Here is a 13,229-nt window from a genome sequence, read left to right on the forward strand (position 1 = left end):
AACAAGATGGCCGCCAGCCCCGCCCCCCGCGCCAGGCGAGGGGCAGGGCCTCCCATGGCTCCGCCCCCAAGCCTTTAGCCGGTACCTCTCTGGGGGCGGTCCTATGGGGCGGGGATATGGCGTCTGTGGCGCTGTGGGCTGGGTCCCACCGATCACCTCCGCTTTAGGGGGGTTGCGTATTGGCGCTGATCACACACCCTGCAGGAACGCTGGTGGAGGGTTAGCCTGCCCTCCTACCGAAACCGCTGGGAGCGTGGGCTGGCATCCCCTCAGCCGTGGCGCTGGCTCCCCTCATCACCCCAGCACCACCGCAGCCTTCCCTCACCAGTGTGCGCACCGTGTCCCTGTAGCAGCAGCACCTGTGCACCCTGAGGCGAGAAGGGAGTGCTGAGAGCTGGGCACCTCCAGTACCAGAGCAGGCTCACAGCTCAGACTAGGCCAAAATGGCTAATCCTTATCCTCCTGCTGCCCATGCACACCTTAATGCCCTACAGAAAGGCAAAGACAATCCATGAAGAAGGACAGGCTCTAATGAAGTCTCAGAAGCAGCTACTTCCTCTCAGCAGTAACTTCTGTCCCCATTTAGGTAGCCCATGTCTGTCCATGCCACTCTAAGCTGCAACTATCCAGGAGCTGGTTCTTAAGCTTTTCAGACATCTCTATTCCTAAGACATCAATGTCTGGGGAGGAAGCAGGATGATAGCAAAAGCTTTTAACTGTTCCTGTCATCTGTCTGATTTTCTCAAATACTTTACTGTTTTATATTTTCAGGCTCACACAGTTGGGCAGCCTGTAATAGTGAGTGGGGTGGGGTGTGTGCTGTCAAGGGAGGTGACAAGTCAGGAGGATAGGACAAAAACTGACAAGAGAACCAGGAATTTAAAATGTTTCCTATTTAATATTTGTAATAATTATGTCACAGTCTAAAATGAATGCAGTTAGAAAAAATAGGCCTTACCCACCATTACTCACCTGATAGGATTCATATTAATACTAGGGAGAAAGTAATTCAAGTTCTTGCAACCAGGATAATTCTAGTAAGTCACTTTGACCTTCACAAGTAAAAAGCTATATTATAATGCTATTCTATAGAAATCATATATTCCAAAGTTTTCAAGAAATTCATGCTTTAAAAGTCTTTTACTTCTACTGTTAAGTAACTGTTTGTGCAGTGCATATAAAAAGACCTTTCAGATTATCACTCCTGGGAAAAGTGAGTGTATCATGCTACTGTAACTAAAAACTTGCATCAAGTTACTTGGTGTACATTACATACAAAAAAGGACATTTTTGAAAGTAGTGTCCACACATCAAGTTCCTGTAACTCCAGTTACAAATGTTCATTTGAGACATTACAGAGTTCTCTAAGGTTGTCAAACTTTGACCCCCACTCTTGGAGGCAATCATAATTTAGATCTTCATCCCCACTACTGGAATCTAAGGAACTAAGGCTCCCTGCTAGAGAGCATTGCCCTTCTAAGCAGTAAACATTAATAGTGTCAGCTGGAAGACTTTGTAGATTGTTGTCTGCATTCCAAATGATTTGAGAAATGTATTCCTTGAGGTCTGGGATGCTGATAACAGCTGATGTTGACTGGGTTTGATGTTCATGTTTTGTGAGAGAGTCTCTTTTTGGGCCAATGTGTGTCCTGAAGTGTGAAGCAGCTGCCCTCAAAGAGAAGTGGGGAATGGTATGAAGAGGTTTCTTCAGCTTATCTATATTGTAAGCATTCTGGAAGATAAAAAAGAATGCAAATATCAGAGACAAACAACACAAAAGGAAACAGGTTCCAGAAATAAAACTCAGTGCAACACAAACCTGTATTCTGTGTTTTCTACAAACTGAAGAAAAGAGAGGCCCTAGTTCAAAGGGCTAAGTTCAGATCATACCAAATTCCTTTGCATAACGATAGCCTTAAGCTAAAGCAAGTACACTGTGTCCAGAGCAGCCCCCTCAAAGGCAGCCACAGACAACCAGCATTGTGAAAGGTACAGTCTGGGTTGCAACAGAAGTCTCCCACTCAAGAGTACCTAAGGTTTAAAAAAAAAAACACCAAAACCCAAAAAACAATTGGATGAGGACAATAAGTTAAATAAAAGGTCTGGTAAATGAAGGTGAGGAGAGGTTACACTTGCAAAGACTGGATTGAAGCTGCATCATACCTGGTCACGTTCTCCACCGCCTTCTTCATTATAATTGAAAACATTTTCTCTAACATCCTCCCAGCTTTCACGCTCTTCAGGAATGTGGTAAATTCCTCCTTTCCGAAACCCTGAACTTCCCCACTGACTCCACACTGTGTAGGAGACCAAGAGTGCTGCAAGATATAAATGACATATTTGTTATATGTCATTTGACAAAGTACAATGCACAATTAACAAGTAGTTATATGACTCCAGAGATACTAAATCAACTCTTAGTTTGACAACCAAATTACAAGGTAAGAAATGCATAATTGTTAATATACAAACAACTTATATTCAAGAATATAAAGAATCATCTATGTATATTACATTATAAACTTCATTAAAAGGGTATTTTACTTACCTAAAGGAATCCATTTAAATAGAAGGCATTTTGGCCAGTCTCTGGCCTTTCACCAATCCTGAGTAAATAAGATACCCAAAGTAAGTAAAACACTGTTTTAATGAAGGTTACAAGTGTAATATAATCATGGAGTCTTTACTATTCTGTGTATGCAGTTTAGCAATATGAAAATAGTTTTACCATGTTACTAACTTTTCAGCCAAAGTGCACCTGAAACTGGACACACTGTGAAAATCTCTTTCTGCCCTACATTCTTAATGAGGCTTCCCTGTTAAGATTATAAACTTTATAGAGCAAGATCTTTCTTTCCTAATGTGTGAATAGCAGATACTAGCTGTAAGCCCCTACCTATTACAAATGTAAGGGCTCAGGGCAGGTGGAAGTTTCAGGTGGATATGGCTGCACATAGATTTGCACACATAGATAGAAAGCTCTGACTTAAGAACGGTTGAAAAGGTTATTGTGAGGGGAGAAGTCCTAAATTTGCTTGAACTGGCTCCAAAGCAAGTAAACTCCATGTGCTGATACCTGTCTTTAGTATTCGCAAATAAACTATCAATTGGTGATCTCCATTAAAAGTGAAACGCTGATCACAACATTGAAGGGTAAAGCAGATTTGATTCAGTGGAGCAAGGTACAAGATTTAAAAGAAATAAAAAAGGTACTTGCTTTCCTACCTAGGAAGACAAGGAGGCACATGCTGATTGCCAGAATAGAGCCAGAGCTGAGTCCCATGGGTCTTCCAGCCTTCACCTGGCTAAGTTCACACCATCGTCCCTTGTAACCTTCGGGGCACTGGCAGATAATCTTGTCTTGGGATTGAGCTACACAGGTACCCCCATTCCTACAGGTCCAGTATCCACAGGGTGATGAGGTACAGTGTCTGAGCCCTGTAAGGTTGTCTGTTATTTCTACTTTCCCAGCTGGACACCTGAACGACAAAAGCAGAAGGTATCTTTTAGGCAAGCAAAGCACCTGGAGTTGTATGCTGTGTTGAGCAAAGCTTGTTATGATTTCTTTAAAGCAAATAATTAAAGTCTTTTCAAGCAAAGCAAAAATATACATTTAGAGTATGAACTATATATAAAGTCTAACATAGTGAGCTAGTAGAAACACGAACATTTCTCTTTCTTACTGGCATGTGATCTTCTCAACATGATAAAAATGGAGTAGTAGGTTCCATGTCATACTTGCAGGAAAAGGCAAGTTTGGTTCGTGATGGGAGATGAGATGGAGAGAATGATTTCTCCTTGGGACTCCCCTCTCTGGCCAGCAGCAGCAGGGAGTTTTACTGCTAAGAGGCAAGTTGCCTGAACCAAGGTGGAGGGAAAGAACTTCCCAGCTACCCCTGGATAAAAACAAAGGCTTAACGTACCGGCATTCATATTTTCTCCACAGGTCTACACAAAGGAAAGGGCTGTAACAGGGCTGGCTGCTGCAGGCACTGGAATGGCATCCCATCGTGACACCTTGCCGCCTTAGAATTAAGCCAAACTGTGTGCTTTTGCCTTCCACGAGCAGTGGCTGACCATTCAGCTGGACATCACGCATACAACCTGCATCAAAGAGAAATATGTTGAGTTAGCAACTTCCCCACCTCAAGCTTAGCCCTCAACACAGATATAGGAGACCTGAAAGCATTGTACAAAATGTAAAACATTTTTTTAAGAGATCCTTATACTACTTATCTGTTCTATTTTGGAAGAAGAGCTACAGGATATGTGCTTGTGTGCTCTGGCCAATCTACAGATCAACAATACTCCTCCAGAACAGCTTGGTTGTACCAATGCAATGAATTAGCAGAGCTGTGCTATGAACCAGAACAGCTTTGCTAAATTAGTATAGATTTAAGATACAATCGTAAAAGTGGGGCTTAATGAGAAGAAACAGAATGGGAAAACTGTCTTCTTGAGCCACAGTCTCAAAGTCCCAGCACCCCACTACATGAAATGAATTGCCTTGCAAATCCTTCTTCTCCTACCAGGAGGTGGTGTGTCTGTTCCTTAAACCCTTTTGAGGCAAAAAGAGAGTAAAGATCACATGATTTCCCTGCTTGGAGCCTTTGGTATGGGAAATAAAAATCTGAAGTGCTATTTTTTAATATCTGCAGAATACCTTCACTAGGACCAGATACAATGGCAAATAGAGAGTTGAATATTTGCTGTGAGTTCCCTAGTTGAAGAGGGGCATAGTAGCCTCCATGGGAATTCTTACTTGGGTTTCAGACTCTCCAATACACTCAAAGATGCCTCTTTAAGGCTTTAATTCCTTCATTTTAGGAACCCATCATATCACTTACCTTGGAAATTGCTCTCTGAATGATTGGGAAGGCGGTTTCCTAGGACAATGCTTGCCCACTCCATCTCAAACCATCTATTCGTACCCAAGACAGAGGTCACTTCTTGATCTCCTCCACCACTGTTAACACGCAGGGTAAATTCATTATTGTAGCGCTCCATGGTCAGAAGAACCCACTGGCCATTGTTTATACGTAATGTCCTCATCCTCAGAGAGTGATTCTTGTCCCCTAAACTGACGTTAACGTTAAAGAAACCCTCAACCACCTAGAGGAAGATGATAAAGACCTTTAGAAACAGAAATGCGCTTCTAAATGTTATTACACAGTCCTGCCTAGAGAAATGAACCTGAGGTTTTAAAATGAAAACAGCACTCTTGTTTTTAAGTGCTTTATTCCCAGATATAAATTACTACAAGAAAACTGTAGGTCCAGGAATTACCAACGCTTTCATTTACAGGCCACTCTTACAACTCACGTGAACCCTTTAATCAGTTTTCTCCCTACCGATGTCTACCTCTAAGTCTTTCCAGGTGACTTTTGGACTGCTCACCTCCAGTCGGATGTATTCATTCCCACTTGCAGAAGCCAAGCTGAGAAGGGTGCTGTGGGAGATACGGGTACGCACCATCATCTGGATCTGAGTGCTGTGAGTGCTGAGGATGTTTCTTGGCTCATAATGGATCCAACTCTCCCTTCCAAAAGCCCATTCGGGAAGAGCTAAGCACAACGCATATAAAAACAGAGTGAAAAATCTCAGAAATTACTGCTCCCTCATATCTCTACTGCTTGAGCATCAGCTAGTTCTGAATGAGAGAGTTTTAATTCTTGAGAAACTTGGCAAAGTAATGAAGCATCATGGAAAACACCCCTCACACTTCTAAGACAAAAAGAACAAAACAGATACAGAATTTAGGCAGGAAAAGGACAAATAGATACTGTCTCTAACATTCTGCGTGTCACAAAGAGAATCATGTCAGTATTTTATGTTTTAACTAGGGAAAATGCACCGAAATTAATTACTTTCCTGTTAATCTGGGGAATCCATATGAGAGTCACCCAGCAGAGTTTGATCAAGTTGCACTGCACACTTCTGTGGAAATCAAAAACCACTAAACCACCAAGACCCTGGTGCTCTACGCAGCAGGCACCCATTTCAGTCTCACTACCTGACAACAATCCTAGATCTGCTTGTTCTGAGCACAGCTTTGTTGAGAAAATAAGTTTATTCTTACCAAATATAGACATAATCCAAGTTAGTTACTAGACGGGAAGAACACTGCCACATCAACAGCTAATCTGAGGTCACACAAGTAGAAATCCAAAGAGTGCCGAGCTCATCCTGAAGCATTTAATCTGGTTCCCAGCACATAAAATATGAAATGATCAAGAGACTTAATTTCTGCACTCTTTTTTTCCCCTCACTGCTTCTTCTCTCTTTTCTTTCTTGAAGCGTGCTTTCTTCTCTCCTCTAGCTTATTCTCCTCCTAGTATTCTTCTTAACCCACTGGTATTCTAGTTAGTATTCTAGTATTCTTCTTAACCCTCCTAGTATTCTTCTTAACCCACTCTTCTTTCTTGTTCACTATGTCTGCAGCTACAAACTCTAGCTGATGAGCAGGAGGTTTTCTTGGGACACTGTCCCCAGTTGTCTGCTCCTTGCTGTGAGCATGGCTCTGCCATTCATAAAGCACCAGCTGAACACCAGCATTTTGCAGCCCAATATATTAGAAGGAGCTGGAAACAATCTTAGTTTTCCTATTACACTAGGATATGGGGATTTTGAGTAATTACTTTCTGAGCACTTGGTTTGTCCCACAGTGGTGTGGGGTAAGAGCCAAAACAGCACTTGGGCTTGTGAGCCAGCATCCCAAGATAATACAAAACAGAGTAAAACCTAAATCTAGGCAGATGTTTATAAACCAGTATCATCTGTCTGCGATATGTTAATACGAATAACTGAGCTGTATTAACCACTTATGTGGTTATCATAAATGCTTTAAACAATAAATGCTTCAGGCCTAGAACATGTCTATTACAATTCTCTGTCCACCCTGTTGAACAGAGAGAGCTTCTGCTGAGTAATTTTTTAAGTCTTGTGTGGCAGATGGAGAAGAAAATAGAGGGTCTGGCTGCCTGCATATGGTATTATTGTTCCATACACAAAAAGGAAAAGTGAGCGCATTGAGATGAAGAAATATGTGTAATATACCACCAGTCCTGTGTGTTAATTACAACACACCGATTCAATGCTATCTTGCATGTGCTCCTTTCCAGCTGCTCACCGATGCTCATCCTCACCTGTAGCTCATTCAAACCACAGGACTGAGGCACTAATTCTCTTCCAGCGCTACACAAAGCCCCCAAAGTTACAGGAAACCGGTGCTTATTATAGACTTTTAGATTAACCTCATAATTTGTATCTTGTACCTAGAGAGAGAAGGCAGATACAGGGCAGGTTAAGTCCCAGTAAATGCCTGTAACTCACTTCCGATTTGTGCTTCAGAAATGGGTGCTGAAGGTATTAACATAGGGAGGACAGAGCCAGCTTCAGGTGTGCTCCCCCTCTACCTGAACATGCCCGTGTGTGAGCCATGTTAAAGAAGGACTTAAAGAATTTATTGTTTGGAATAATAAGTTTGGAATTCTGCTAAGATTCTGCACTTTCTTACTGTGTTTCTTAGGTTTTAATTATCCATCCTTTCATGCTTTTGTTCTCTGATACATACTTCATGCTGCTTTTTACAGGGTAACACGTTTGCTGAAGCCAGCCTGATATTATGTCCCCACATGCACCCGCTGCTGTGGTCTAGAGGCATTGCACAACCTTCAATTCATTCCAGTGACAGACACAAATGCAATTATCAGAATTTTATAGATGGAAAATTGGGTCTGAGGGAAATTTGAGGGTTACGCCCTCAGGTTTCACGGAGGGAACATACCGAGCTGGCAACCTCATCAGTCAGATAACCACTGCAAGCTGGCAAACAATACCATGTTCATTAGCTACATTTTGTGATCAGTATGGTCAGAGGAAGAAGGTACAATGCAGCATGTCTCATCTTTCATTACTGGGAGATAAAATGCTGTGATGAAAAGGACAAGACAACCCATTTGACCACTTGCCTCTCCTGCAATGTAAAGCAGGTATCAACAAGACCCCCATCTGGAACATTAACTTTATTCAGCAAGAATTAGAAGGATCCTTATATTGCTGCAGATCTAAGTCATTCCCAGAGTACTGCATGATCTTATTACACTACTCAATTCAAAGTCATGGCAAATTTTAAAGCAGTATGTTTGCTGCTGTTCCCACTGATCCTCACCATGAATTTCTTCCTAGAACTTGCAGTACCTTTTTCACATGCTGGTCCAGCATATCCTGGGAAACAGTCACAGCGAAAGAAATCCCAGCCACCAACACACCTGCCGTGGGCCCCACAGGAGGCTGTCCCACCACTCTGACACATTTCATCTGTGAGGACACAGCCGGGAGTGCTGTTTGAGGACTCTGCAGGGTGCTCTAAGTCATAGACCTGGAAAAGGACAAACAGTATCATCACATCAGGTGTCTACAGTTAACAGCAAGACAGTTGACTACAGTTAACTACCAAGACTGGTCTTAGTAGCCCTACCTTACTGTCGACAATGACGTTGCGTATGCAGCCAACAAACCCTCTGAAGTGCCTTTGTAAACTGTGGTAAGGCAAAGTCTTCTTAACTCCACCCAATTGCAGGGCCTGGTGGCCACTGAAGAGCCTACCCATGCTGAAGGGAAAGGAAGGAAAGAAGGAACCAGTGGCATGCAAAGTTCAGCAACTTGGCTGATTCCTCCCTGCTTTTTCCTCAGCTTTTTTGAGTAATTATGTTTCCAGTTCTTCTTGTTGTTTTTTTGGGGGGAGGTTTTGTTTGGTTTTTTTGTTTGGTTGGGTTTTTTTACCTTTGAGATCCCACAATCTCTCCAGAGGCTTCACAGGCAGAAAGATCCATTCGGAAGATCTTCTTAACAACATTGTCTCTAATGGAGACATTTGTGCAGTGGTCAAGAATCAGCTTCACTTTCTAGAGAAAAACATCATTTAAAACAACTGCATCCAAAGACGTGCATACATTTTAATTACACATTTTCTTTCACTTAGCATGAGGGAATAGTAACTAGCAATGATGGTGCAGGAAACTTCATGAAGGTAGTAGAACACTTCCATATACTAATCTGGAATGCTATTGCGCATGGTGTATAACTAAGGAGCCATACAAAAGAAAGACCTGACTCTGCTAGGATCATGCCAAATCACGCACACAGTAGAGGCAAGATGGGGTTTTCTTGCACTTTTCTGTCAGATTAGAACTCAGAGAGACAATCTAGAAGAGTAGGTGGTCTGCCAGGCTCCCCAGCCCAGATCCTGACATGCCCCCCCAGCTTGTCTTATGCAGGAGACGAAAAAAGGGAGCCTAGCTTCACCAGTGTTATATCAGCAAGATGTTCTCCCTAGACAAAAGTGTATCTGTCTCTTTCGTGCTGCATGTCGAAAGTCACTTAGTGGGGCAGGATTTCCTGCTCAGAGAAATTAAGGCTATTTCACCCGATCAATTCAGGAAACATTTAACCAACCCCTGGATTGTCACAGCTCTGAAGTGAGATACATAGGCTCATTAAACAAAGAGATTAGCATGGCCAATTTCAAAATCGTATCATATTCTCTAGACCTTGTTCTGCTTCACTGCTTCAAGACTTAAGGGGACATCTGAGCTGACAGGTTTCAATCCTTGCTATTGCAGAAGTGGTGAAAGACTAGTTGATAGAAGAACTCTACAGAAGGGAGAAAGGATTTGAAAGGAATAACTAGGTTCCCGCTTCCAAAGGATTGCCCATATTTACACTTGCCTTTCCATCATTTATAATATTAATATTGTGCCAGCTGCGATCCGCAACATTAACTTTTGGTGACAGCTGCAGGAAAAGCTCACCAGAGCTGTGGCTCACAGTCAGCGATGGGACACCACCAGAAAGCTCTGCAAAGGAAAGACTCTTATTGGGTATGCACTAACCATGTTCCTACTCCAACTCTGTTGAAACAACTGTTGCTGTTAGATTTTATTTGGAGGAGTTCTTTATACAGCTTAAGAAGTCCAACTTCCAGCACAGTGACACACAGGAAAAGTTATTCGGCATTCTCCTTATTCTCCATGAGTAAATTACTGAACCTTACTTAAAAAAAACCCTATCAACTGTAAGTAGAATCTCACCTTTACACAAGCACAAAGAACAAATACTCTCTAAGGTGCTAACCTAAAGCAAGGAAATCTTCCCGTTCTCCAGGCTGCCCTCGTGCCACTGGTCCATGGTACAACAGAAGGCCATCAGCAACTTCGGTGATAAACTCTAAGGAGATGCGGCTCTCAAAGCAAGGCTTAAGAGGAGGGAACCAGGCATAACCATGGCCTCTGAAACTGTGTTTTGTCTGCTGGCAGTCTGGTCCATGGAAATTTGCAGAACATTTGCATCTATTAAGAAAAATAAAAGCAAAAATCCTCCATCCAAGCAGAAGTCATGAAAGGCTCTTCCCACAATAAGAGACTCCACTTTAAACACAGGAGCCCATGTTGCTTAGACCATAGCATGGGTTAAGCACAAGCAAAACTCACATCAAAAAGGGTTCCCTATTGACCTATTTTACAAACACAATTTAGCTTTAGTTCTAGATGTTAATATGTCTGTGCAAGTATATTCTGTGAACAAATGTCAGACCCATTACATAACACATGAAAACCTCTAATCTCTTCATAAAAGAATTAAAAAGAAACACACTTTTAACTAAGCTTAGTTATCAGCTTGTTTAAAGACTTCATAAAGTTTACAGGGAAATCAGAGGAATCACAGAACACCAGGTTGGAAGGGACCTCAAGGATTGTCTCATCCAACCTTTCTTGGCAAAAGCACGGTCTAGACAAGATGGCCCAGCACCCTGCCCAGCTGAATGTTAAAAGTGTCCAATATTGAGGAATCCACCACCTCCCTGGGGAGATTATTCTAATGGCTGATTGTTCTCATTGTGAAAAATTGTCCAACTGGAATCTCCCCAGGAAAGCTGTGAGAAGCTAATGTCCAGAAAAAGTGAGAAGAGTTGGGATGGTCATAGATCTTAACATTTCCACTCTTATTGCAAGCTACTTGCTGGTTTATTTCCTTTACAGGATCAAAAAATAGGTGGTTGGGGTTCTTAATATGCTGGGGATTCTGTAGAAAACAGTAATCACAGCATGACAATAACAAAACCTGTGAGGGAGAAACCAAAGGAGTGACAGAAATGGGTAGGAGAACAGGGAGTTTCTGCTTCCCAGAGTTTTCCCAGAGATTGACAAACCTGGGCATCTACCTGAAAATAGAGGTTTGTTTGCAAGACTCACACATGAAGTATAACAAAACTCGGATATGCCACAGTGAGAAGATATGGAGTGATGACTCCTCAAGATTCCAGTTATCCTCCTTACAGCTGAACTGGAAGCATTTTGTTTGCACACCAGACATAGCTTTACCAACCTGTATCCCAAATCAGTATCCACACAAGTGCCACCATTGAGACAAGGGTTTTTCTGGTATGAGGAGCAGGAGAGATGAGGGCTCTCCCGAGCTGCACAGCCACACAGGGCATGACTCAGGACTGTCACAGACACCAGTGAAATGCCTCCAGCTGTGGTTATTGTTGGCACATGACTCCATTCAAGCTTGCTGATGCATCCGCTGCTATGAGTGCAGTTCTCAGTCACACATTCATCAATGCTAATCTGGGTGATATTTATGTCCAGGATGTTTTCCAGCTGTGGAGAACAATCAGTTGCATTCATGTGACTTTTCCACAGAAAGCAAATTCACAGATGATAGCAATGAAAATACCAAGCCTTATTTATTTTCAAAACTTGTTGCTCTGCTGTTCTTCCAACATCTACTTCACCATATCCAGACAAAGGCAGTTCACCCTGGCATCTGTTAGGGACAAAGCCTTGGTAAAAGTCAATTATAGCTTGAGCAAGCACTTAGAAGACAAAAATATCATATTTCTCCAAAGCTGATAGACATTAACCACTGGTGTTTCTGGTGGATTGTTTACATAGCATCTGAACTGTATTTTTAGTTTAGATTTACTGGGAAGGGTGGACAGGCAATGGCCAATGAAGAAATACCTTTTCTGGCAAGAGTGAATTTGTAATGCAGCACTGCTCCTAAACATAGCTCGTATTTCAGCCTCTGTTTACCAACAGACACATTTCCAACAAAGTGAGTTATTTAACTCTTATCAATATGGTTTTTGCAAGAGGGACAGGAACTTCATTAAATTGTCAATGCACATTTCCACCCTGGTTTTACACTGGAGAAACCACTCGGGAGACTGGTAATTTTACTGCTTTGCTCTCTTCACTCAGAAAGTTGGAACTTTTGACTGGTCTGTGAGTTTCAGCTGCAGAACATTCCTGTGTAAGGGACTAAAAACTGAAACATTAGAACACTGTGTAGAAATGCAACAGCCAAATATATACTTCATACAGAGTTTTACCGTCTTCTCAATAGGAAAAATATGTTAACATTCCTAAAAGCTCATTATGTTTGGGTGACTTAATTTGTATTTATAGGCTGGCTTTTAAAATAGTCACATTTAAAACTTCTAATATAAGTGCTAAAGGACTATTTGGCTTTACTGATTAAAACTATCCATTTTTCTCAGACGCTACCCCCTCAGTCATTCTAACTACGCACTAGGCAATGGATATTATCTGAATAGACACAATGAGAAGGTGCTGTGGTTTCATATGCAGCATCAATACTTACCCATGCTCTGGAGGCTGCTACATTGCCATTAAGCTTTTCTGCTTTGTAATAAGGTGGACCATAAACTGCAAACCAAACATCAACCCCTGGGGTTTGACTTGGGCTATTTAATACACTGAAAATGTGAATGTTTTCCAGTTGGACTGATATAATTTCTGCAAGGAGCTTCTTCATCTGGTAGTATTTACTCTGTTTTTCAGAGGACTGGGATATGAACTCCTCTGGAGTGATATCTGTAATAGAAGTTAAAAGCCTGACAAACATATATCTCGCAGCTGTTGTAGTAGTAAAAGAGAGGAGGACCACAGAATAAAGATTTAGGTTGCAGAAACAGACTTAACTACAAATTCAGGAGTATTTTCAGTTTTAGACTCTGAAATTTTCCATTCTGCTTTCTGTTCAGGGTTTGAAGCTTTTTTTGTTTGGGGTTTGCTCTGGGTTCTTCTGAAGCTTTTCGACTCTTACTGATTTCCTTTCTTTTATTATTCTTTTAAATCAAAAAAATGTTTAAGAAGACTTTACTTTTGCACAGAGGTTGAAACAATTTGGGAAATTTCAGG

The 13,229-nt window shown here is 41.8% G+C and overlaps 1 protein-coding gene across 1 annotated transcript in view; it reads right to left on the reverse strand.

Moving 5' to 3' along the window:
* Positions 1 to 878: 878 nt before the first annotated feature.
* Positions 879 to 13,229, reverse strand: part of LOC133221846 (neural-cadherin-like) — a 39,945-nt gene continuing 27,594 nt past the window's right edge. The window contains exons 20-32 of the mRNA XM_061371053.1: positions 12,670 to 12,902; positions 11,386 to 11,663; positions 10,135 to 10,349; positions 9,730 to 9,857; positions 8,785 to 8,906; positions 8,480 to 8,612; positions 8,200 to 8,380; positions 5,398 to 5,564; positions 4,848 to 5,112; positions 3,924 to 4,104; positions 3,226 to 3,479; positions 2,164 to 2,318; positions 879 to 1,732 (exon numbers count right to left, since the gene is read on the reverse strand). Of these exons, the coding sequence (XP_061227037.1) occupies positions 1,331 to 1,732; positions 2,164 to 2,318; positions 3,226 to 3,479; positions 3,924 to 4,104; positions 4,848 to 5,112; positions 5,398 to 5,564; positions 8,200 to 8,380; positions 8,480 to 8,612; positions 8,785 to 8,906; positions 9,730 to 9,857; positions 10,135 to 10,349; positions 11,386 to 11,663; positions 12,670 to 12,902 (2,714 nt within the window). The 3' untranslated portion in view covers positions 879 to 1,330. The remainder of the gene's footprint in view (positions 1,733 to 2,163; positions 2,319 to 3,225; positions 3,480 to 3,923; positions 4,105 to 4,847; positions 5,113 to 5,397; positions 5,565 to 8,199; positions 8,381 to 8,479; positions 8,613 to 8,784; positions 8,907 to 9,729; positions 9,858 to 10,134; positions 10,350 to 11,385; positions 11,664 to 12,669; positions 12,903 to 13,229) is intronic.

Source organism: Neopsephotus bourkii, unplaced genomic scaffold (assembly GCF_033783945.1).
Source record: "Neopsephotus bourkii isolate Nb327-2 ecotype Australia unplaced genomic scaffold, CSIRO-AGI_Nbou_v1 NB_1558, whole genome shotgun sequence".
Taxonomy (NCBI): Eukaryota; Metazoa; Chordata; class Aves; order Psittaciformes; family Psittacidae; genus Neopsephotus; species Neopsephotus bourkii.